The 25,542-nt window shown below is 38.6% G+C and overlaps 6 protein-coding genes across 8 annotated transcripts in view; 3 read left to right on the top strand and 3 right to left on the bottom strand.

Annotated features, from left to right (window-relative positions):
• The first annotated feature begins 402 nt into the window (after positions 1-402).
• On the top strand, positions 403-2,600 carry LOC109646396 (diablo IAP-binding mitochondrial protein-like). 2 transcript variants are annotated; one of them, XM_020112137.2, is made up of 6 exons: positions 403-715; positions 832-952; positions 1,086-1,211; positions 1,503-1,613; positions 1,718-1,814; positions 2,032-2,600. In XM_020112137.2, exons 1-6 carry the CDS (start codon positions 594-596, stop codon positions 2,235-2,237), a joined length of 783 nt encoding a protein of 260 aa, XP_019967696.1. In that variant the 5' UTR covers positions 403-593; the 3' UTR covers positions 2,238-2,600. The 2 variants fall into 2 exon arrangements, with proteins under 2 accessions (XP_019967696.1, XP_019967697.1); XM_020112138.2 differs by having other exon boundaries at positions 835-952.
• Positions 2,601-3,827: 1,227 nt separating this feature from the next.
• Positions 3,828-5,205, bottom strand: LOC138412007 (odorant receptor 131-2-like). Its single transcript, XM_069534275.1, has one exon. The coding sequence runs from the start codon at positions 5,004-5,006 to the stop codon at positions 4,104-4,106; it is 903 nt and encodes a 300-aa protein (XP_069390376.1). The 5' UTR covers positions 5,007-5,205; the 3' UTR covers positions 3,828-4,103.
• A 1,411-nt stretch (positions 5,206-6,616) lies between these two features.
• Positions 6,617-8,069, bottom strand: LOC138412008 (odorant receptor 131-2-like). Its single transcript, XM_069534276.1, has one exon. The coding sequence runs from the start codon at positions 7,905-7,907 to the stop codon at positions 7,005-7,007; it is 903 nt and encodes a 300-aa protein (XP_069390377.1). The 5' UTR covers positions 7,908-8,069; the 3' UTR covers positions 6,617-7,004.
• Positions 8,070-9,779: 1,710 nt separating this feature from the next.
• On the bottom strand, positions 9,780-24,668 carry LOC138411992 (odorant receptor 131-2-like). The gene is made up of 2 exons (XM_069534039.1): positions 24,529-24,668; positions 9,780-10,501 (listed from the first exon to the last, which is right to left on the bottom strand). The coding sequence occupies exon 2, from the start codon at positions 10,497-10,499 to the stop codon at positions 9,906-9,908; it is 594 nt and encodes a 197-aa protein (XP_069390140.1). The 5' UTR covers positions 10,500-10,501; positions 24,529-24,668; the 3' UTR covers positions 9,780-9,905.
• LOC109630137 (diablo IAP-binding mitochondrial protein-like) lies at positions 15,305-19,215 on the top strand. The gene is made up of 6 exons (XM_020088157.2): positions 15,305-15,411; positions 16,491-16,623; positions 17,000-17,122; positions 17,612-17,722; positions 17,864-17,960; positions 18,299-19,215. Exons 1-6 carry the CDS (start codon positions 15,374-15,376, stop codon positions 18,502-18,504), a joined length of 708 nt encoding a protein of 235 aa, XP_019943716.1. The 5' UTR covers positions 15,305-15,373; the 3' UTR covers positions 18,505-19,215.
• Positions 24,242-25,542, top strand: part of nectin3a (nectin cell adhesion molecule 3a) — a 30,648-nt gene continuing 29,347 nt past the window's right edge. Inside the window, exon 1 of one of the 2 annotated variants that reach the window (XM_020088153.2) lies at positions 24,242-24,530. In XM_020088153.2, the coding sequence (XP_019943712.1) occupies positions 24,443-24,530 (88 nt within the window). In that variant the 5' untranslated portion in view covers positions 24,242-24,442. The remainder of the gene's footprint in view (positions 24,531-25,542) is intronic. The other variant, XM_020088154.2, reaches the window with a different exon arrangement.

Consider the following 25,542-nt stretch of genomic DNA (forward strand, 5'->3'; position numbering starts at 1 on the left):
CTTTTTTTTAACTGACAAATACTAGGAGTTGGGCCTCTTGTGCAACCAAATGCATTCTCAACCATTATCATTTTGGAATGTTATAGTATTCCAATACATTAACTTGCTGTATCAGTTGTATGTCATTTGTAAAATGTGCCAGAGCTATATATTTATAATTGTATGCACGAGAGTCAAACTAAAGAAAAAGCTAGTTTCTGATTATTGTGACCCTGACGGTGAGTGTTGGTCAAACAACCAACACATCAGGTTCTGCAGCCTGCACGTAGTTCCTGTCTCTGTGGGCTTTTGCAGATAACGCTACATGCGCACATTTGCAGGCAGCGTCAACAGATCAATGCCTTTTTACGCAATGAAATGTTTCTGGGGCCTTACAAATACCCAGCGGTAGTAACAGTCAGCACTAGACCAGCAGACTGAAAGCTTCTTGACAACTAGAAAAATCTATTTGTCTCTGTTTGATTTTAGAAAAGACAAAGCAGATTAGTTTGAATTGGTTTGAAATAGAAGACCTGTAGCAAGCAACTCATTTTATAGAGCTCATAGCAAATACATTCCTCAAGTGTAGCAGTTAGCAGTGATTCATCTGCAAAATGCAAGTTGTTCGTCAGTGTTCAGCGTGTGCCAGTCGTGCTGCTGGAGGATTTCTGCGAAATCAGACAGACATTTCACTGCTGCCGAGCAGGAGAGGAGCAGTCTGCAGCCGTGACCTCAGGTGAGTTATTTAAACAATGTTGTTTTTAAGATTTTACTTGTAACTGCCAGTCAAATAGTAAGCACAACAAAACTTTGAGATTAACCTACTCATGTAATTTCCTGATGTCTGTACAGCAGCTCTGAGAGTGGCCCCTTGAGCAGCAGGAAGTCTGGAGTCCAGAAGTCAGGGGAATGGACAAATGCTGCAAACATGAGCATTGCATCCTTAAGTGTTGCCCGTGGACTTTTTACACAGGTAAGTGAGTCTCCTATTAGAGATAATGCAACATGGTACATGCACCATTTGATCACTCCAAGTGTGCAAAATTTGGGACTTTTTTTTTTGTTGAAATAGTGAATTTCTCCCCTGTTTCACCTCCTGTTTGTAGCAAGTGGAAACACTCACTCACGACTCCCTGATCAGAAGAGCAGTCTCAGTCGTCACAGACAGTTCGAGTACTTTCCTCTCCCAGACCACTTTGGCTCTCATAGACGCCCTGACAGACTATTCTAAGGTGGGTTTTAATCTTATGGGAAATATTTTATCCTTTCTTTGATTTCATACCTCAACCTGAGAGGGTAATTTATCATTAGGAAGAAAAACTCTCACACTACATGAGACATACTCCAAAATCTCTTCAGCCATACATGTATTACTAAGGGGATGATATGTGTGATGAGTTCAGGACCATAAAAGTAATAACCCTTGTCCTCCATGTTTCATTAACTTACTTTCTTTCAAAAAACTTTACAGTGAGGTGGTTGTTTTAAAAGTTGCTCTGTATATTTCTTATTTTTGCTCACAGGCTGTGCACACACGTATTGCTGTCCAGAGACGGTATTTGGCCTCAGTGGGAAAACTGACCCCATCAGAGGAGGACTTACTCAAGCAGGCGATCAATGACCTGCGTGCAGAGGTTAGTTTGTGTACTTATCATACATACTTATAGCATTCAAGTAGCATATTTATATATAACTAAATGTATGATACTGAGTTTGTCTCATCTCTGTGACCTGACAGGTTACCTACAGACTAGATGAATGCAAACGTTTTGAGTCATCCTGGATCAATGCTGTCAACTTGTGTGTAATGGCAGCTGAGGCAGCGAACACCTCAGGTGAGTACATCTATTATCATGATAATAATATTATCATGATAGAATAAAAAAGGATTCAAATCCTAAGTATATGCTGGACACTCAGCTGAGCTTTATTGAAAACACAGTGCCTGGTTAAGGTCCACATCAAATGTTTGAACTCAAGCTGGTATTATGACGACCTTTGAACTTTCACAGCAGTTTCTCAAAACCCATGTTTGCGTCTGTGTGTTTCCAGGAGCCGAACAGGCGTCTATCACAGTGAGGACAAACATTCAGGTGGCCCAGTCGCAGGTGGAGGAGGCACGCAGAGTGTCGGCAGATGCAGAGAAGAAGTTGGCCGAGACTAAAGTAGAAGAGATCCAAAGGATGGCTGAATACGCTGCCTCCTTTGAGGATAGTGAGGAGCATGAGGTGCATGAAGCTTATCTAAGAGAAGACTAAGGGAAATAGAGATATTGTAAAACAGTAAGAGCCTGTCGAACAGATTCGGCTTCCAAAGCTTTAACCGAAGTGTTATTTCCATAATATGTCAGTCTCGTTTATGAGCCTGTGAGATGATTACATGTTAAATAAAGAAAATCAGAGTTTGCAAAATGAATATAACAATAATTCTTTATTATTACATTAATCACTATTTAAGAGTATTTATTTTATTAGTGAATATGAGCTTTTGTTTGCTTGATTATCAAATCTTCAAAATGTCATTGAAGCTTATCCCATATATATATATATATATATAATATTGTTTGTATCATTGTTTGTATCATTGTTTGTATCATTGTCTCCAATAAAATAAATCTATTTAATTTGATAAATATTTTTGATTGGTCCTTGTTTAAGCCAGATCTGTGTGAAAGCATAATGGTTTACTTTACAGATACAAGTTCGATTTTGCACAAAACACAACCTATGACTATCTGTGCCGTTATTGGACAAGAACAAACATCCCTTAAGTGAATCATTATGAACAATCATTACAGATATATAATAGTATCCGTACAATACATAGTGGGTGATTTTGATTTCTGCAGATTCATGTGTCATACAACTTTACAACTTCAATATTTATAGCATACATAACAAATATGAGGCACAGGAATGACGTTGATTCTAATATAATACTTCTTTGAGTCATATCATAATACGTATAATAAGTATAAAATAAATCATATTTGCTTGTATGTTTAAAAGGGTATTTAATCAAAAACTTTCACCTCAAATTTACAATAATGCACAAATAAAACTTAAGTTAAATAACAATGTAATGGTTCACTCTTGAATGGTGAAAATTCTGTTGCGAAATTATTGATTTCCTTGTCAAATCTTTGTTTCACACAAGCCAAAAGATAAAGTGTTTTTCCGTGCTTTGTATGAGAGGACTCAAACATTTTGGTGCAAGATTAAACATTATGTATTTAAAATAGCAGATTCTATTGAATAGTCTGAAGTCAAGCTGCAACAGTCAAGTGGAGAGATGTGTTAGGTGGATTTCATGTATGTTTTGTGCAGATGTTGTTGTTCTAGCTGTTAACGCTGTTGCGACACGAGGAAGATCTACAGCTGGGTGCAAATATTTTTCAGGGTCACTTCAGGTCGATGGTGGAGAGTGATGCAGCCTGACATAACTTTGTGAGGGTGTTCTAAATTTCAACAAGTTTCACAATGACAATGCTGACATGCTTAACTCAATATCTCTACTCCCACACCTTATAGTCCTGCTTTGTATGATATGCAAACTGGATTTAATGCATTATCCAAAGTGTCCTAATGTGCACCTACAGGCTGTATTATACGCCCTCATGTTGTGTCACTGCAGTGGTGCCTCACAGACAGAAACTGCTCTGATCTTCAGCCTTGGTGCAGGAGGGACTTTGCACAATTAATGATGCAGACACATACAAAATATACATTTAACAGCATTTATTTTCCAGACAGTTTTCATGGTAACAAATAAAGATTATTTGATATGTAGAAACACCATTCATTCCATTATTTACATAAGCATGTTGAAGTTCATCTGATGAAATGGATGAGTGTCTTTATTGTGTGGCTGAGTTTAATACAACGTTTGCAAATATTGTCAGTTAAAATACAGGTAATGGAATAGGCTATTAATCAATGGTTAATTTCAACATCCTCGGACATATCTGTGATTTATTGTAGCATTTTGGTTGTTAAAGCCACCGTAATATCTCAGTTACATCTTTTTATAAATAAAATAACAATATTAATTAAGCCAGAGAAGCAATGAAAACTTTTTTTTACAAATAAAACATCATGACAATTTGTTAATTGATTCAAATCTGATCATTGTTTCCGATACAAACCACAGACAGCTAATTTTTTCAGTGCGTGAAAAAACATTTCATCCCTGAGACCATAAATGAGAGGACTCAGACATCTTGGAGCAAGAGTAAAAGTAATATAATTAAAGTACCTGACAATGATAAATAACATGAAATTGATTTGAAGCACAGCAGATTCTATTATTGGACACCACATCTGGATGAGACACAGGAGCAGCTGGAAAGCATGAAGCCCCACAGTCCTGAGTCCTTTCCATGAGGACTTTTTGTCCTCTCCTGATGCAGCTTTGGCCACTCTCATTATCTTTACATAGGACAACACAATAGTGATGCACATGATCAGGAAGTAAAACTGATTTATAGCTGATCTGAGGTGACCCTGCCACATGTGAAAGATGAAGATTTCCACAGAGCACACTCTGCCCTGGGTGTAGGAGCCGTGGGTCACCGATGCAAAGAAGGTGGAAAGAAGAACGATGCAGGGCACAGAGCTGAAGCTGAGGATGATGAGGTTGCAGTGCAGAGTGTTACGTGTGGAGCACAGCTCTCCGTGACGCAGGGGCAGGCAAATGGCCACATAGCGCTCCAGGGTCATCGCTGTCAGAGTTAACGGTGTCACAAAAGTGTACAGCGACAAAACCATATATATAATAATGCACAACCACATTTGTATTGTAAAGTAAAAGTAACTTAAAATGAGCAGGAGGTCAGACATGACTAAAAGCAGACTGTCAGACATTAGTGTGACAGCAAATAAGATGTAGCGCATGGTGCTGTAGAAGAATTCCTTGGTGAAAAAGGTCATAATCAGTAAAAGGTTAATGCAGAGAAACAGGATGACTAAAACCTGAACAAAAATCACCTTATCATTGATCAATTTCACTGTGGAGTTACTAGCTGCCATTTTTCTCTCTGTTACAACCAAATGAAAAAAGCTTTGAGACACTGCCACAAATAATTTAGCTCTGAAGCAGGATCCAGAACTTATGGACGAATGCTCAAATGATCTCAATCTTAATCAACAGGTATCAAACACAATACACATTATTATAGTATCACATGCATTGACAATTCATTTGAAGGAGGCATATGAGACAGACCCAGTTTACCAAACCATCCCTGGAGTAACATGACCGGATCATTGATGAAGGTCTGAGCTCTGTGCAGCCTTCTGAGCAGGAGCTGTGTGTGAGGACTTTATATTGGCAACTATGACACAACGTCAAATGAACGTGAACTCACCACAGTCTCATGTACATTTGGTAACAACACCTCATAGGCAACAGTAACTATAGTTACTCACTTTATCCACTGGAGCAACTCACACTCAAAACATAATTGTGTGTAAAATGGCGACTTCATGTATTTCAACCATTTCCATGTAACCAATTGTATAAGTTGAATGTATAGGGTCACATTTAAGATTAGACTTAATTGATCCCACACCAGGAGCATCTCTTCCACCTCACATTGAATTCTTGTTGGCTTGTTGTCTTTGGCCAGATCCTGGGATTGAACCAGGACCCTTCAGATCTTCAGTCGCTCTCCCAACTGAGCTATAAAGCTGAGGCGATTCATGTAATAATTATTTTAAGAGTCACAACAAACAACCCCTTTGTCACATTGTCACTGTTTCATGTTCTCATTTAATACATTTGTGTAAAATATTGGTTATATTCTGTCATTTATAGCCACTCTGAGCTTTGGCATATTATAACCTGTGGATTTAACTACACACAACTTTGCTTTGATATGTGGTGACAACCTCAGGACAGCAATTGAACCCAGAAGAACAGAAAACGATGCTGTAGTAACAGTTAGTGTAGGTAAACACTGAGCTAGAGGTGTGATGTTCAATATATAATCAGTGCTCTGCTATAGGAGTGGATGACAGGAGATTAATCATATAATGGCAGTAGCTGAATAACATTTTTAATTTGGATTGTATCTAGACATATAAATAATACATACACTTGTTTCCTCTGAAGTTTAAACATGACACCCACATAACCGATGTGTCCATGGAAGTAAAGACTTGAATCGTTTATCTCAAACATAAATGTGAGAAAACAAAAAACTTGGGCTTAGATTGTAAAAACCATCGTACATTTTTGCAATCAACTTGTATTGAATCGTTTAACAGATGGAACTGGAGCAAAACATACAAGCAAACATATGTCCTAACAATTTCAATTTATGAAGTGGTGAAGGTTGTTAGAGCTTGTGTGATTGAAACCAGAAAGATGGTACAGCAAAATTACCAAAAGGTTTAAAAACAGCATTTCTGATCTTCCCTGTGGATGAAGATTTCTATTGCAAATGAAAAGCATGTTTCATGTGAAGGCCACAGAGAGATTGTTGTATTTCAGGAGGAAATCTTTTCATCCCTGAGGCCATACATGAGACTGCAGTGGTGCCTCACAGACAGAAACTGCTCTGATCTTCAGCCTTGGTGCAGGAGGGACTTTGCACAATTAATGATGCAGACACATACAAAATATACATTTAACAGCATTTATTTTCCAGACAGTTTTCATGGTAACAAATAAAGATTATTTGATATGTAGAAACACCATTCATTCCATTATTTACATAAGCATGTAGAAGTTCATCTGATGAAATGGATGAGTGTCTTTATTGTGTGGCTGAGTTTAATACAACGTTTGCAAATATTGTCAGTTAAAATACAGGTAATGGAATAGGCTATTAATCAATGGTTAATTTCAACATCCTCGGACATATCTGTGATTTATTGTAGCATTTTGGTTGTTAAAGCCACCGTAATATCTCAGTTACATCTTTTTATAAATAAAATAACAATATTAATTAAGCCAGAGAAGCAATGAAAACTTTTTTCTACAAATAAAACATCATGACAATTTGTTAATTGATTCAAATCTGATCATTGTTTCCGATACAAACCACAGACAGCTAATTTTTTCAGTGAGTGAAAAAACATTTCATCCCTGAGACCATAAATGAGAGGACTCAGACATCTTGGAGCAAGAGTAAAAGTAATATAATTAAAGTACCTGACAATGAAAAATAACATGACATTGATTTGAAGCACAGCAGATTCTATTATTGGACACCACATCTGGATGAGACACAGGAGCAGCTGGAAAGCATGAAGCCCCACAGTCCTGAGTCCTCTCCATGAGGACTTTTTGTCCTCTCCTGATGCAGCTTTGGCCACTCTCATTATCTTTACATAGGACAACACAATAGTGATGCACATGATCAGGAAGTAAAACTGATTTATAGCTGATCTGAGGTGACGCTGCCACATGTGAAAGATGAAGATTTCCACAGAGCACACTTTGCCCTGGGTGTAGGAGCCGTGGGTCACCGATGCAAAGAAGATGGAAAGAAGAACGATGCAGGGCACAGAGCTGAGGCTGTGGATGATGAGGATGCAGTGCAGAGTGTTGCGTGTGGAGCACAGCTCTCCGTGACGCAGGGGCAGGCAAATGGCCACATAGCGCTCCAGGGTCATCGCTGTCAGAGTAAACGGTGTCACAAAAGTGTACAGCGACGAAACCATAAATATAATAATGCACAACCACATTTGTATTGTAAAGTGAAAGTAATTTAAAATGAGCAGGAGGTCAGTCATGACTAAAAACAGACTGTCAGACATTAGTGTGACAGCAAATAAGATGTAGCGCATGGTGCTGTAGAAGAATTCCTTGGTGAAAAAGGTCATAATCAGTAAAAGGTTAATGCAGAGAAACAGGATGACTAAAACCTGAACAAAAATCACCTTATCATTGATCAATTTCACTGTGGAGTTACTAGCTGCCATTTTTCTCTCTGTTACAACCAAATGAAAAAAGCTTTGAGACACTGCCACAAATAATTTAGCTCTGAAGCAGGATCCAGAACTTATGGACGAATGCTCAAATGATCTCAATCTTAATCAACTGGTATCAAACACAATACACATTATTTTAGTATCACATGCATTGACAATTCATTTGAAGGAGGCATATGAGACAGACCCAGTTTACCAAACCATCCCTGGAGTAACATGACCGGATCATTGATGAAGGTCTGAGCTCTGTGCAGCCTTCTGAGCAGGAGCTGTGTGTGAGGACTTTATATTGGCAACTATGACACAACGTCAAATGAACGTGAACTCACCACAGTCTCATGTACATTTGGTAACAACACCTCATAGGCAACAGTAACTATAGTTACTCACTTTATCTACTGGAGCAACTCACACTCAAAACATAATTGTGTGTAAAATGGCGACTTCATGTATTTCAACCATTTCCATGTAACCAATTGTATAAGTTGAATGTATAGGGTCACATTTAAGATTAGACTTAATTGATCCCACACCAGGAGCATCTCTTCCACCTCACATTGAATTCTTGTTGGCTTGTTGTCTTTGGCCAGATCCTGGGATTGAACCAGGACCCTTCAGATCTTCAGTCGCTCTCCCAACTGAGCTATAAAGCTGAGGCGATTCATGTAATAATTATTTTAAGAGTCACAACAAACAACCCCTTTGTCACATTGTCACTGTTTCATGTTCTCATTTAATACATTTGTGTAAAATATTGGTTATATTCTGTCATTTATAGCCACTCTGAGCTTTGGCATATTATAACCTGTGGATTTAACTACACACAACTTTGCTTTGATATGTGGTGACAACCTCAGGACAGCAATTGAACCCAGAAGAACAGAAAACGATGCTGTAGTAACAGTTAGTGTAGGTAAACACTGAGCTAGAGGTGTGATGTTCAATATATAATCAGTGCTCTGCTATAGGAGTGGATGACAGGAGATTAATCATATAATGGCAGTAGCTGAATAACATTTTTAATTTGGATTGTATCTAGACATATAAATAATACATACACTTGTTTCCTCTGAAGTTTAAACATGACACCCACATAACCGATGTGTCCATGGAAGTAAAGACTTGAATCGTTTATCTCAAACATAAATGTGAGAAAACAAAAAACTTGGGCTTAGATTGTAAAAACCATCGTACATTTTTGCAATCAACTTGTATTGAATCGTTTAACAGATGGAACTGGAGCAAAACATACAAGCAAACATATGTCCTAACAATTTCAATTTATGAAGTGGTGAAGGTTGTTAGAGCTTGTGTGATTGAAACCAGAAAGATGGTACAGCAAAATTACCAAAAGGTTTAAAAACAGCATTTCTGATCTTCCCTGTGGATGAAGATTTCTATTGCAAATGAAAAGCATGTTTCATGTGAAGGCCACAGAGAGATTGTTGTATTTCAGGAGGAAATCTTTTCATCCCTGAGGCCATACATGAGACTGCAGTGGTGCCTCACAGACAGAAACTGCTCTGATCTTCAGCCTTGGTGCAGGAGGGACTTTGCACAATTAATGATGCAGACACATACAAAATATACATTTAACAGCATTTATTTTCCAGATAGTTTTCATGGTAACAAATAAAGAATTTTTGATATGTAGAAACACCATTCATTCCATTATTTACATAAGCATGTAGAAGTTCATCTGATGAAATGGATGAGTGTCTTTATTGTGTGGCTGAGTTTAATACAACGTTTGCAAATATTGTCAGTTAAAATACAGGTAATGGAATAGGCTATTAATCAATGGTTAATTTCAACATCCTCGGACATATCTGTGATTTATTGTAGCATTTTGGTTGTTAAAGCCACCGTAATATCTCAGTTACATCTTTTTATGAATAAAATAACAATATTAATTAAGCCAGAGAAGCAATGAAAACTTTTTTTTACAAATAAAACATCATGACAATTTGTTAATTGATACAAATCTGATCATTGTTTCCGATACAAACCACAGACAGCTAATTTTTTCAGTGAGTGAAAAAACATTTCATCCCTGAGACCATAAATGAGAGGACTCAGACATCTTGGAGCAAGAGTAAAAGTAATATAATTAAAGTACCTGACAATGATAAATAACATGAAATTGATTTGAAGCACAGCAGATTCTATTATTGGACACCACATCTGGATGAGACACAGGAGCAGCTGGAAAGCATGAAGCCCCACAGTCCTGAGTCCTTTCCATGAGGACTTTTTGTCCTCTCCTGATGCAGCTTTGGCCACTCTCATTATCTTTACATAGGACAACACAATAGTGATGCACATGATCAGGAAGTAAAACTGATTTATAGCTGATCTGAGGTGACGCTGCCACATGTGAAAGATGAAGATTTCCACAGAGCACACTCTGCCCTGGGTGTAGGAGCCGTGGGTCGCCGATGCAAAGAAGATGGAAAGAAGAACGATGCAGGGCACAGAGCTGAGGCTGTGGATGATGAGGATGCAGTGCAGAGTGTTGCGTGTGGAGCACAGCTCTCCATGACGCAGGGGCAGGCAAATGGCCACATAGCGCTCCAGGGTCATCGCTGTCAGAGTTAACGGTGTCACAAAAGCGTACAGCGATGAAACCATATATATAATAATGCACAACCATATTTGTATTGTAAAGTGAAAGTAATTTAAAATGAGCAGGAGGTCAGACATGACTAAAAGCAGACTGTCAGACATTAGTGTGACAGCAAATAAGATGTAGCGCATGGTGCTGTAGAAGAATTCCTTGGTGAAAAAGGTCATAATCAGTAAAAGGTTAATGCAGAGAAACAGGACAACTAAAACCTGAACAAAAATCACCTTATCATTGATCAATTTCACTGTGGAGTTACTAGCTGCCATTTTTCTCTCTGTTACAACCAAATGAAAAAAGCTTTGAGACACTGCCACAAATAATTTAGCTCTGAAGCAGGATCCAGAACTTATGGACGAATGCTCAAATGATCTCAATCTTAATCAACAGGTATCAAACACAATACACATTATTTTAGTATCACATGCATTGACAATTCATTTGAAGGAGGCATATGAGACAGACCCAGTTTACCAAACCATCCCTGGAGTAACATGACCGGATCATTGATGAAGGTCTGAGCTCTGTGCAGCCTTCTGAGCAGGAGCTGTGTGTGAGGACTTTATATTGGCAACTATGACACAACGTCAAATGAATGTGAACTCACCACAGTCTCATGAGCGACAACATTTGGTAACAACACCTCATAGGCAACAGTAACTATAGTTACTCACTTTATCCACTGGAGCAACTCACACTCAAAACATAATTGTGTGTAAAATGGCGACTTCATGTATTTCAACCATTTCCATGTAACCAATTGTATAAGTTGAATGTATAGGGTCACATTTAAGATTAGACTTAATTGATCCCACACCAGGAGCATCTCTTCCACCTCACATTGAATTCTTGTTGGCTTGTTGTCTTTGGCCAGATCCTGGGATTGAACCAGGACCCTTCAGATCTTCAGTCGCTCTCCCAACTGAGCTATAAAGCTGAGGCGATTCATGTAATAATTATTTTAAGAGTCACAACAAACAACCCCTTTGTCACATTGTCACTGTTTCATGTTCTCATTTAATACATTTGTGTAAAATATTGGTTATATTCTGTCATTTATAGCCACTCTGAGCTTTGGCATATTATAACCTGTGGATTTAACTACACACAACTTTGCTTTGATATGTGGCGACAACCTCAGGACAGCAATTGAACCCAGAAGAACAGAAAACGATGCTGTAGTAACAGTTAGTGTAGGTAAACACTGAGCTAGAGGTGTGATGTTCAATATATAATCAGTGCTCTGCTATATGAGTGGATGACAGGAGATTAATCATATAATGGCAGTAGCTGAATAACATTTTTAATTTGGATTGTATCTAGACATATAAATAATACATACACTTGTTTCCTCTGAAGTTTAAACATGACACCCACATAACCGATGTGTCCATGGAAGTAAAGACTTGAATCGTTTATCTCAAACATAAATGTGAGAAAACAAAAAACTTGGGCTTAGATTGTAAAAACCATCGTACATTTTTGCAATCAACTTGTATTGAATCGTTTAACAGATGGAACTGGAGCAAAACATACAAGCAAACATATGTCCTAACAATTTCAATTTATGAAGTGGTGAAGGTTGTTAGAGCTTGTGTGATTGAAACCAGAAAGATGGTACAGCAAAATTACCAAAAGGTTTAAAAACAGCATTTCTGATCTTCCCTGTGGATGAAGATTTCTATTGCAAATGAAAAGCATGTTTCATGTGAAGGCCACAGAGAGATTGTTGTATTTCAGTGAGAGGAAATCTTTTCATCCCTGAGGCCATACATGAGAGGACTCAGAATCTTGGAGCAAGAATAAAAGTAATGTAATTACAGTACTGAAATGAATTTAAAGTACAGCAGCTACCACAGCTGGATCAGGCAGAGGTGCAGCTGGAAAGCATGAAGCACCACAGTTCTGAATCCTCTCCATGTCGACTTTTTATCCCCTCCTGATGCAGCACTTTCATCATCTTTATATGGAAAAACACAATGGTGATGCACATGATCAGTAAAGCTGACCAACAGCAGACCTGAGGTGACCCTGACACGTGTGAAAGATGAACAGCTCCTCAGAGGAAACCCTGTGTTGACAACATTATAACCCCAACACAAAATTATACAATACCAGATTTGCATGGTCAAATGAAAATAGTAAAAGATGAGCAGGAGATTTATTCGAATCAATATCAGACAATAAGACAATAATGTATTAGCAAATAAAATGTAGGGCATCATTGTGTTGAAGAAAATCTTGTTGAAAAAAATTTTGTTTCAGAGGAAAAGTGCGATTAAAATCATCTATGAAAACCATCAAAGAGCGATTTTTAGCCATACATTTCTCATTTGTAACCACAGTAAAAAGTTTTCTGAGACCTGCCTTGTAAGTTCAATAAAAGGAGCTCAAAGCTGCGGCTAGAATTAACAAAAACAAAAACAAAAACCAATACACATCAGAAGTATATGAAAATTACTGTAAGTTAAATGTGACAAAAATAACAATATGAGATTTATTTTTACTTTCTGGAGTGACAGGGCATTCAGGTGATGAAGATGATCTGCTGAACTTTGTGACGCCTTCTCAACTGTGTACAAAGTGTCCTGAGTAGTTGGGCTTCTCCAAATGTGTTTTCAACAGAAATTTCATATTTAAAGCTCTTGGAAGATTAGAAACGTTGGTGTGCTAACTATTAAACTAAAATGTTGAGTATTGTAAACATTGTACCTGCAGCATCATTGCTTAGCATTGTCATTTAGGTCCCTGCACTTTGCTTGAAACAATTTAAAATGAAATAACATCAATGTGATGATACACTGACTTGGAAAAGGGAGAATAACACATTTAATTCTGTGCCCCAACATCTGTTCTTGTCCTGTAACTTGGGTTAAGCAGACTTCCTGTCACACACCAACAACTACAAGAAGAAGCTAGCCCAGTCATTCTTTTTTCGTTTAACCCTTTGATGACTTTACATAACTGATGAAGTTTGTGAAGTGATGTTTGTAAGTTTTTAAAGTTTGGCAGTTTTTGAACTGTGACTCTCATCTGTGCACCCAGCAGAAAACAGATATGTCATGTGGGAATATTGCACTGATGGGGAAACTCTGCAGTCATTTTTTCCCCATGTGGATTTAGACTCTAAACACCACAGTGATCCTAATGAGCTGATTAGGATCGTTATTCTCTCATGACAAACAAATGCCTCTGAAACTCATCAACTTAATTGGTTCATTAATTATTTAAAGTGTTGATGTTGATCTTGACTCTGAGTGAGGATGAAGGACACAAGTTCAAGATTAGTTTTTATTTGTTTTGCAAAACTACTAAAACTGATGGTAATGAGAGTGAGTACCAGACTGTGGTGGACAACTTTGTCACATGGAGCTGTAAAAACCACCTACAGCTCAACTTGTCAAAGACAAAGGAACTGGTGGTGGACTTTAGGAGGTTGAAGGGGACAGTGAGCCCTGTCACCATCCAAGGGGCCTGTGTGGATATGGTGGAGAACTAAAAGTACTTGGGGATGTACTTAGACAATAAACTGGACTGGTCAAAAAATGTGGATATGATTTGCAAAAGAGGCCAGAGCCGTCTCTATTTTCTGAGACGGCTCAGGTCCTTCAACAGAGACAGGACGATGCTGCAGATGCCAGCCATGTTGATGGAGAGGAGAACTTAAAGACAATATTGGACTTTCCACCACACCCTCTCCATAATGTCGTGATTAGCCTCTGCAGCTTCCTATGGCTGTCAAATGGTATAATGACAACCTGTAAATTATAAAGATTAATAATGTATACTTTGTATACTTTAAATTTAACTCATGCACAAACGTAAATCTATACATACCCGGTCTTTATTTCTACATATGTATATCTTTTATTTCTTTTTAGCCTTACTTGATTTTTATATTGCTATGTTTATACCTGCTTTTGCTCTTTCACCTCTTTCTCAGGGGCTCTATAACGTTTGAATTTCCCTACAGGGATTAATAAAGTACTTGTGATTCTGATTCTGATTCTGATTGGTCTTATTGTCTGTAAGAATACAGACAGACATATTTTCTTGTTAATCAATTGATTGTTTGTCTGGTAAAATGTTGAAAATAAAGAGAAATTTAAATCATCATTAACCAGAAGCTGATTGTGCCTCCTCGCTGTTTATCTTATCTACATTTTACATTTACATTTAGTCATTTAGCAGACGCTTTTGTCCAAAGCGACGTACAAGGGAGAGAACAATCAAGCTAAGAGCATTAAAAAAACCTGGTGTAACAATAAATACTGCTTTTAAAATGACATAGAAAGAATAAAAAAGAAGTGCGGGCCTGTTACTGCTTAAGTGCAGGTTAAGCCAAGGTGCCAGTTAGGAAGGGAGGTGCTCTTTGAAGAGTTGGGTCTTCAAAGAGCTTATCTACTCATACAACATAAAAACTATTTGAAATCTATGACAATTATTCAAATGATTCTGGGAGAAAAGCAGCAAATTGTCAAGAAAACGGATCCATGGATTTCTGGCCTTTTCTTTGTTTCTTTTTTTCATAAAAATGACCTAAACGTTTTGATTAAAGCTGATGCAACTACATTTACGTTCATTTGAGCTTGTTCTTAGTTTAATCTGTGACAAAGCATCATAATTCACTGACCCTTCATGCAAAGATCTTAATTTGAAAATGAAGTAGTAACCTCAGCTGTCGAATATAAAGTGGAAAGTAGAAGGAAAACACAACAGAGCATATATTATATTATATGAACTGTTGTTTTCACCAGGAGGGGGCACCGGTGTTCAGTGTTTACAGGCGGAACCTTTGCTCAGCGGGACGGACACTTTATTGTGACGGACTAACATGGCCGCACTCAGAAGGGGCGCCGCCTACTTCTTCAGGTGAGATGTTTATCACAGAAACATCATGTTAAACAAACTGAATGAATCATTTCCTGTTTCTTTTACACCGAAATAAGTGAATGTTAAACATGGCGAGCTGTTGTTGACTCTAATGTGTGAGAGTGAGAAGGTTCAGTTTGATAACAGCGCTGACGACGGACCTGACTCCTTCACTCGGTTTTTCTTCGCCTTACATTGACATAACTGTGTTTATTGTTAGAGAATCATGCACAAGTGGCTGAATTATGAATATATTAGATGTCTTTGTCACTATGTGAGGACTTGGTAGTATCTTAGTATTATATTCTAACTTATTCGCATCCACACAGTAACTTCCTGATTGAGACAGACCAATATAAATGCTATAAATGAAGGGACAGTAGATGTAAACTAACACAGATAGGGACGTGAGTAACGACTGGATGTTCTCTGAGGAAAGGAGGAGTGAACTGTACCATTTAGTAAATACTGGGTATGGACAGGGTACAACGCAGTGAAAAAGAACTGAAGTGTTTGGGGGAGAGCTATATTTTTTATTATGATAATAATGTTCATATTATTTCAAACAGAATAGTTTTAACATTTGCAGGTTTAAGCTTCTCTCGTGTGATCATTTGCTGCTTTCATTTGTCATTTCTGACTTGACACTCTTTTTGTATAAAATAAGTCGTTTGAATACACCACCTTGAGTTTTAAGAATCTATTACAGCAGATTAATTAAAATGGATGTTATAGCTTTATACAAACTATAAGAAAAATAGAAATCAGCCACAAATTATATTACAGCCCACATACCATTTTCTTACTGTATAATTAAAATGATGATTATGTTCCTAATTTAACATTTAAGTTTAGCTGTGTGTGATTAAATAAAACATGTATATTTATTTTATTACTTTATTATTTTATTATACAGTTCATTCTCCTTGAATGGCAATGGAAACCTTTCAATTTCACTGATTATCCAATGAAATATGACAGTACATTCTTAATTCTAAATAGTGATAATAAATCCCTAATCCTAAATTTAACATGAAATGACTGTTTAGATTTAAAACTGTTGATTTGTTTTTCTTCAGGAGTTCTGCTCGTGTCCTGTTCAACTGTAAAAATACTGCGGTGCATAAACCGAGGAAATGGACAAATGTTCTGTACACAGGTATAGCATCTTTAGCTGTCGGCGGCGGGCTGTGTGCTGTACCTTTCAAACAGGTGAGTCTGTCACCGGTCAGAAACAGAAGCATGTAAAAATGACAGCAGTCGTATACAGTTTTCAACTGACAGGACACATTTATCTTGTGTATTTTTTGCAGCAGTGAAAAGTAAGTAAGTGCAAAACTTTAGTACAACTTGAGGTATTCAAGCATACATTTGATTAGGAAATATAGCTGTCACTTGTTACTTTGCAGTGTAAAATTTTTACACAATATTTTTCTTTTTTCCAGAATTAATCAGTTCTATTTCAATCCATTAATTTAGATGCACAGGGTGCATTTTTTTCTCATTTGTGAGAAAAATTTAAAAATGTCTTATTGAGATTGGGGCTCTTGTCTTACTTTTTTGTTTCCCTCTTATGTCTGTGCTGCAGGTTGAACAGCTCTCTCATGACTCTCTGATCAGACGAGCAGCATCTCTGGTTACAGACAGTTCAAGCACTTTTCTCTCACAGGCCACCTTAGCTCTCATAGATGCCATCACTGATTATTCAAAAGTAAGTCTTCATCTTTTGGTCAACATTTTTTTCTTTATTGAATTCTTATGTAGGTAAAATGTTTTGTTATATGTATATAAACTCATATCTGTCAGATATTTAACCCTAAACTAAAAATATTTCAGAGATTAAGAGCAGATTAGATGAGAGTTGAGTTGTCTATATGTCACCCAAAAAAACACCAATATTTATAACTATATACTGTATACACCAATATTTATAACTATATATTGTATAAATAATTCCACACTTTAATGAAGGGATAAGCATTTTTGAGAGTTGTGGTTTGATTCCAGATTGGTGATCTCTGTGACTTTGGTTTCCACTCCAATATATGAGAGGGGGAAGTAAAAGAAAAATCTGAATTTATAAACTACAGTTAAAGAAATGTCCATATTCCTGAAAACCTTCTTATGTGCTTCTCTGTCACCATGGTTGTTGTTTGATTTAAATGTAAACTGTGCATGTTCTCCCTATGTTTGCGAACAGGCCGTGCACACACTAGTTGCTCTGCAAAGACGATACCTGACCTCACTGGGAAAACTGAGTGCAGCGGAAGAGGATTCAATCTGGCAGGTGATCGTTGGCCAGCGGGCAGAGGTTAGTTCGTTTATGTTGTTCTCTTTGTTGAAAAGTATTTCTAAACATGTCTGTTGTTCAGGTAATTTATTGAGAGCCACTATGTAAATATCACAGCTGACCTGTTTCACTTGGGTTTTATAATTCTCTCTGTACTGTCAGGTTAGTGACAGACAAGATGAGTGCAAGCGTTTCGAGTCAACTTGGATCAGCGCGGTCAAGATGTGCGAGACGGCAGCGGAGGCAGCATACACATCAGGTGTGTAAAAGATAAAATGTGTGTGTTGTAACTCAAGGATGTTTGATGTTATGATTTGCAATGTAGAGGCCTGTATTCTCAGGATTCCTGTAAAGCTGTATAAGTGTAAAGCTTTGAATCATCCTCTCAAAGCTTTGTACTTTGTGGTTTGTGCCTGTTCCTATTCATCAGCTGTCAGTCTTACACTTTGGACAGTGTACGGATCATTTGCTGCCAATCAGCGGAACTTTGTGAAAAGCAGAATGGAGATGATGGACAGCGGCGTCTCCCTAATGCCCTAACTCAAGGTGGTGTTATCTCAACCCTTGAATTTTGTGTTTACTTCTATGTGTTTCCAGGAGCCGAGCATGCATCCATCACGATGAATACAAACATTCAGGTGGCCCTTTCGCAGGTGGAGGAGGCACAGAAGCTGTCTGCGGACGCAGAAAAGAAGTTGACCGAGACAAAAGTAATGGAGATTGAAAGGATGGCACAGCATGCTGCCTCCGTACAGAATAATGATGAGGAAGAGATTCCTGAAGCTTATCTGAGAGAAGACTAAAACAAACATGCAGATGTATCAGAAAACAGAGGAGAGTAAAACAAATATTTTATCATTCCTACACTGTATTTTTCCATTTTGGGTCTATATATTTAATTTACAATGTCTCATTCATCATACAATGTGCTCAAAGTGACTCTGAATCAAACGATCACAAACATCCCACCAATCATCAGGTTTGTTTACTAAAGACTATCAACTGCTGGTGCGGGACTGAGGATTCTGTTTTCTCTCTACTGTTTATTGTGTTGGGATTTGGATTTTTGTTGACATGTTGTCAGAAATAATTGTAATAAAGACAAAACACAGTATAAAGACATAAAAACGTTTGTCTTTTGTCTTTACATGATGCAGTGGCATCAGAAAATGTAAAGATAGCATTTCATTTCATGCTTACTAGATGAATATTTTGTTTTCGTAAGTGATGCGTCGATCAGATTCTGTGTTGTGATGCAACTGTTTATTTTTGTGACGCTGCAGACTCAAAAGCATGTAAAATATTGAGCAAGTACAAAAAAAGTGACAGAAGCTACTTTATAAACACCTTGAAACCAAGACACAACACACACAATTGGCCAAATAACATTCATTCATTGTTAATGTTATGTAGTGTTATGTTGTGTTATGTTTTGTTGGTGCAATTGAATTTCCCGCTGACTGCCTCTCACCTGTTCCTTTGAGACCATCATCCATAAAGGTAGTGTTGCTTTACTTGTTATTTGTATCTGTCTTTTTCACTCAACAGCTCTACCCTCACTGCAAATTACCCATGGCCTGACTTTCTCCCGCAGAGCTTTTAGGCTGTTCCTCAGCTCCGAACTGTCGTCACTTCATTTACAGCCTCATCTCTTTCTACACTTTCACAGAACAGAAAACAATCTGGCCCTCTTTTATTAACCGAGAGAATATATTCCATAACTGGACAGATTTGATTTGGGCACATGCTGCACAATTATATTGATTAGTCTAGTTTAGGCGTATGTGTGGGAAAGTAAGTGAGATGAACACAGACTGGCCTCAGTAGCATGCAAGTAGAACTTCACAGGCTGCATAACAATTTCCCAGATTAACTCATGATGCAAGTTATTCTATTATCGTCTTTTACATGTCCTCTTTATAAGTTTAATGATAGGGTCAACATTTTTAAAGTCTGTCTTTCAAAATTGTCAAATGCCCTTGTGAACATTAAAGTTGGTTTTACTGGCAGTTAATGTCTCACCAATCTGAGGGTGACAAAAAGTCCTCGTCCTGTGAAAACCTTTTTACCTGACCACTGAGGCCTCTGAAAGCTTCAGATGGATTTTGGAAGTGCGTTCTGTTCATATGGTCACGTCTGTGAACCTACCCTTTAATTCCAGCAGATGGCGATCTAAATCTACAACATTTTTATGTTTCTGCATCAACTGAAATGTATTTAATGTCATTATTATTTCATGTTACATATTTTTGATAATGAAAAATATGACCTACACTTTTTTCTTTGCCGTTTACTGCAGACCCTGGTGCATACACCTACATGTGCAAGTGTTTTTTTAAGCTAGTGCATATAATATAAAACAGCATGATTGTTCATGAACTAATCTGTTTAAATCCAAACTCTGTAATTAACTTCCGCCATCTTCACTTCCTACTTATGCTCCTTTAGTGCATAGATATTGGAGAAACTAGATTTCAAAAAAGATACATGTAACCTCCATGTTTGCCACCATATACAGTTGCTATCTTTCATCAGTGTTAATATGCTCTGTAACAGGTACGTTCTCCTAATTGTATCGTATGCCTTCCAAAGGTCAGCATGCACTGCAGAGGGTCATTTCAGAGGGAGCTCATTATGGGGAAGACCTATGTGGAGCTGCAGGCACGATTGTGTAGCGACAGCAGTGAGGTGACCTCTTCCTTCTCTGGATGGTCAGGACTCGGCAGGGGATGATTGTATGTGTGTGTGTGCGGGTGGGGGGTGGGTGTGTTTGGTGTGGGAGGTTTGAGGTGTGCAAGGACCGGCTCACCAATGTGACTAGTGAGGAATGTTGTGTTTAACAAAGACTGTTTTCACAGACTGTAAAACCAAATGTCCCAGACAGTCTGTGCGGACATGCACACACTGGTCACAGGAGAGGTGGTGCCAGTGCAGCCCTGCCTGACTGGAAGAAAATGCAATAGTGCTTACTGAGAAGTATTTTTGCAGCATAAAATCTAAATGAGGTAACCACAATTACAAAGGTCATGGGCTGTAAATGCTCATAAACTATTTAGTACTACTGTAGGGGGACTGAGCATTTATGCAGCATTTATGCAGCACAAGTTTTGCCTGTGGTATGAAATGAGCCTCACTGAAAGTTTTTCATCCAAATCTGTGATATCGTTAACACATTAATTGTTTTGTGGAAGAAAATAAGATGTGATTTATCATCTCATAAAGACACAAGCCTCCTTGCTGCACTGATTTTACAGTTCCAATGCAAAGTGGCCCAGGAGGGGAGATTGATTGGTGAAAAGGGCAGCACTTTCACCTGGGGATTTATAGCTCTTTGAGGATATAAATAAACCACCAGAGGGTATAAAGGCAGGGGGTACAGTGTGGTGACACATCCTGGGTCATGCTTTAATCACAGTGAAGCTGGGCTGTAGAACTCAGAGAGTGAGCACGGTGAATTTTGCCAAAGATGGAGGCTCCCTGCAGAGTTTTCATCCCCTCATGAGGACTCCTACACTAACACTGGTCATGAAGATGCCACCGCAGAATGAAACAGGGAACTCAATATGAGGGAACCACATTGAGACGAGAATTTCTGCTTATCTTCCGTGACTAAATATGATGTCCGCCTAAAACTGCTGAGGGAGCAAATTTATCAAGCTACAGTGCACGATAATAACACCGTGCTGCATGCGGCGCTGGATTACTGAATGTGTGAAAGCTGTAATTATCTCAAAGAAAAGAACAATGCAGGGGAGTATTTCATTACCACTTTGTTTCAGGGCAGAGCAGTCACAGTGTGTCTGTGTTGAAGCTGGTGAGGAGACACTTTTTCACTCAGTCTTACAGAAACAGAAATCAGCCAAGTGCCTCAGTTGCATTTGGCTGTTTCTTCCTTCAGCAGATCATCTCCTGGGGTTTAAACTAACTTTCACATTCACTTCCTAGTATTTTCCCCCAGAGTTTTAGAATAGTTTCATGACATTGGTTACACATTTATAAAGAACATGTGCCTCAGCAAACTCCTACACAACTATCACTTCTCTTGTTCTCATCGTGTTAGTGTAAAAGCTATTTAAAAATATAGATGCAATATTCTTGTATATTTTATGTTTCTCCTCTTTGGCTGTTGTTTAACTTTCTATTTCTTATCACTTTGTTTATGCTAAATAGACTAGTAAAGGTTTTGTAGTTTTACTTTTCATTTTAAGTAGCCAGGAAAGCTTGTCTCTATTTAAACTTGTGTTATCCATGTTCTGGCCAAGATGTATCCTGCCAAGACAGATATAGGTACAGTGGCTCCTTGAGCAGGACAATAAACCTTTATCTGTTCAGTCACTGGTCTGAACAAGATCAGCACAGTAAAATAGGAAATGCTTGTTGCAGTTTAGTGTGTGGGTCGTTTTTGTGCCTCGAGGAGAAGAATAATTCCCAACATCGATCTGAACAAAGTTTCACTTTTTTAAATTATTTCTATGAGATAGAACAGACAGTTTACAGCAACCACTGAAATAAATAGGCGTTTTAGATATTTAGGTATAGGGCATAAACTAATGGGTTTAGTAAATAGTATTTCATGTCAAATGGCTGCTGTGAAAAGAGTCTATACAAATACATATCACTATTTTATTATCCCCTATGTAAGTCCTAAACATCGATCCATCCAGCACAAATTTCCATTTGGTGGGGTTCACCCTGAGCTAGTCACAGTCTTTCACCGGGCTGACGTATAAACCACCATCCACACTCACATTCACACATATGGGCAACTTTGAGTCTTCAGTTGATCTACGTGTGTTTGGACTGAGGGAAGAAGCCAGAGAAATCCCACACGTGCACAGGGGCATAAGGAGAACGTACAAACTCCACACAGAAAGTTCCTGGTTGGCCATTAGGGTTTGAACTCAGAAGTTTCTCGCTGTGAGGCCACTGCACTAAATTTTAAACAGTTATCTAGTGGTGTACTTCTATTCAGTCCTATTCCGAGTGGGATTAATCCTCTATGGGCATATCCAACCCTGTCCCTCCCACATTCTGTGTAAGCATTAATAATGAATGAATTTTATTGGGCCCATTTTTAGCATAAGTACTAAATAAACTGACATGATATAGGCCTTAAAACTAGACTTGACATCATCTCGTCTACAAGAAAAGCCTCAAATAAAATTTGAATAACAATGCAGGTGTCAGTTCAAGGCTCTAATCATTTCAGTTTGTATTGTGCTTTGGGGTTCCAAATGATATTACCAAACAAATGTTCGATTAATCAGATTTCCACAAACGGATTGCCACATGGTGAACCAGGGGTCTCTGACCCCCCCTGAGGTTTGGGGGCCTTAAGGCAGCTGCTCAAGTTATCCAGCTGGTAATCCGACCTTAGTCGTATCCCACAGCAAAAGTCAACGCTTTTAAAACGTGTAATGAATGAGGGACAAGCAGGAAACAAATCTGTTTCATCCATCTTTGATATAACAATGTTTGTGATTCCTTCCACTACTATGACTCTACTACTACTACTACTACTACTACTACAACTACAACTACTACTAGCCTTACACTATTATGATAACTATGTTTTCTTTTACTACTGCCACTGACTTAAGTACATTTAAGTGTACTTTACCTATTTCACTTGAGAAGTATCTTGTGCAACTTTACGATGACAACAAAAAAACACAAATGACCTCATAATGACACAAAACAGCGACAGAGACTCAAAGTGACAACAAATACACATAAAACTAGCCCAAAGACGCTCAAAACAACTATAAAGAGACACAACACAACAACCAATAGTTGAAAAAGAATAAAACATCGGCGCTAAATGACCACAAACAGGCAGGAATGGCTGAGAACAAAACAAAGGGGCTACAAAGAGGAACAAAGTGACCACAAAGAAACACTAAACAACCACAGTCGCAAAGACACACCAATGACAACAGACAGGCACAACAGGGAGACACGAAAGTCAAAAATGACAGCAGCCAAGCAACCTAAAAAAGCTTTATTAACATAATAAACATAACATTTAACCACCATAATTGTATTGGATGTGTACAGATTTGTAGGCATCAGACAGAGCTGAATAAAAGGTGACTGAAAATAAAGATTTGATGGATTAAAACAGAGAAAAGTTAACATGGTATTTTTTTCCATAAAGTGAGTGGAGGAAGCCAAATGACAAATTTCCTCTTGACTTGTACTTTCCAAGGTATGATAACAGTGTGTTGGACAAGTTCATGTCTTTTGTTTCTCATGTTTGTACTCTTTATTTCAGGGGCAGAGCCACGGGGCACTGTGGACCCAGCTGAAAGTGGATTGGCCCCTGAGGTGTCCCTGTTCTGACAGTAGTCTCTTTTCTTATAAATAAACCAACCACTTACTGACAACACAAACAATGTAATATGTTGATTTTTTAACATAAAAAAACAAAACTAATCTGAACAGTCTAAATAGTGGGGCCCCTCTGTGGCCCCTGATTTGGACAAAACCTAGATCCGCCACTGTTGAATAGTGTGGTCGATATGAAGACAAGTAAAATCAGATGGGAATGGTCAGGACGCGAGTGTGTGTGTGTGTGTGTGTGTGTGTGTGTGTGTGTGTGTGTGTGTGTGTGTGTGTGTGTGTGTGTGTGTGTGTGTGTGCAGTGGTACAGCCCACGCGGCTCGGTCGCTATGGAGAACAGAGTGAAGCAGAGAGCAGCGGAACACTCTCTCACACACACACACACACACACACGGAGTCATGGAGGAAACACCAGCGCTCAGACGGACTTTCCCACACGGAGGACTGCGGCTCCTCACGTCGCTGCTCACCCTGTGCGGACTCACCTGTGAGTTTACGGCTTCTTTATCGGTTTTTTGTCCGCGCTGCTCTCGAAGCCAGCGGCGGGGCAAAGTTGCGGGCTGTGTCCGTCACAGTCACGGATTCAACCCTCCGTGTTGAAGGGGTTCCGTCCGCAGGCTGCTAGCTTCTCCCCAGCTAACGGTTCTGGTACCGCGGACCCTCCTGACATTACGTCGCCGGGAAAGTAGCTGCTCCCCCGGCGTTAGTTCAGCCAAACGTCGCTCGCTCGTGTGAACTGTTTCTAACAACAGTTACCGAGAACTTAGAGCCACACAGCGAACTGCTAATTACACATATGAGCTAACGTGGTTCCAACCGGACAGGACACAACTTTAGAGGCAGAGTTACGTTGTTTCTTACGCTCAGATTTGAGCTAGTGGTTCTGAAAGAGTAGCGCCAGTGTGTCGCATCATGACTTAGCTAGCGTTACTCTGAGAGTGTGTATGTAAAGGCATGAGGGCCGATCTGGGTTCAGTAGTCATTGTGACGATATTCTGGCTCCTCACGGATTCAATGGTCTGTTTGAGGGTTAAGACCCAGTTTCAGGGTTAGAAATAGGTTTAGATTGTTAGGTTAGGGCTGGTATGAAGTTTTGATGGTTACATTTAAGCATTTAGTTTTGATGGTTAAGATAAGGTATGAAGTTTTGATGATTAGGGTTAGGTATTGTGTTGAAGGTTAAGATTAGGTATAAAGTTTTGATGGATAGGTTTAAGCATCTAGTTTTGATGCTTAAGAATAGGTATTAAGTTTTGATGGTTAGGGTTAGGCATTAAGTGTTGATGTTTCTGGTTCAGTGGGTTAGGGGGAGAGCATTATGCCAACTATAGAGAGACAAGTGTGTGTGTGTGTGTGTGTGTGTGTGTGTGTGTGTGTGTGTGTGTGTGTGGGTGTGTGTGTGTGTGTGTGAGTGTGTGTGTATGAGGAGAAATACTGGCTGCACATCATAAAGTAGTGCAGTAATGACTTTGCTAACCTTACTCTGTGTGAGCAGGGAT

The sequence above is a fragment of the Paralichthys olivaceus genome, chromosome 11 (genome assembly GCF_024713975.1).
Source record: "Paralichthys olivaceus isolate ysfri-2021 chromosome 11, ASM2471397v2, whole genome shotgun sequence".
Classification (NCBI taxonomy): Eukaryota; Metazoa; Chordata; class Actinopteri; order Pleuronectiformes; family Paralichthyidae; genus Paralichthys; species Paralichthys olivaceus.

What these genes read in the sequence shown, in the direction of transcription:
- LOC109646396 (XM_020112137.2), top strand. Translation starts at nt 594, where the DNA reads ATGCAAGTTGTTCGTCAGTGTTCAGCGTGTGCCAGTCGTGCTGCTGGA. An exon ending in GTCTGCAGCCGTGACCTCAG is followed by an intron (nt 716 to 831) that starts GTGAGTTATTTA and finishes ATGTCTGTACAG; the next exon opens with CAGCTCTGAGAGTGGCCCCT. An exon ending in TGAGGCAGCGAACACCTCAG is followed by an intron (nt 1,815 to 2,031) that starts GTGAGTACATCT and finishes GTGTGTTTCCAG; the next exon opens with GAGCCGAACAGGCGTCTATC.
- LOC138412007 (XM_069534275.1), bottom strand. Translation starts at nt 5,006, where the DNA reads ATGGCAGCTAGTAACTCCACAGTGAAATTGATCAATGATAAGGTGATT.
- LOC138412008 (XM_069534276.1), bottom strand. Translation starts at nt 7,907, where the DNA reads ATGGCAGCTAGTAACTCCACAGTGAAATTGATCAATGATAAGGTGATT.
- LOC138411992 (XM_069534039.1), bottom strand. Translation starts at nt 10,499, where the DNA reads ATGACCCTGGAGCGCTATGTGGCCATTTGCCTGCCCCTGCGTCATGGA.
- LOC109630137 (XM_020088157.2), top strand. Translation starts at nt 15,374, where the DNA reads ATGGCCGCACTCAGAAGGGGCGCCGCCTACTTCTTCAG. An exon ending in CCATCACTGATTATTCAAAA is followed by an intron (nt 17,123 to 17,611) that starts GTAAGTCTTCAT and finishes GTTTGCGAACAG; the next exon opens with GCCGTGCACACACTAGTTGC. An exon ending in GGAGGCAGCATACACATCAG is followed by an intron (nt 17,961 to 18,298) that starts GTGTGTAAAAGA and finishes ATGTGTTTCCAG; the next exon opens with GAGCCGAGCATGCATCCATC.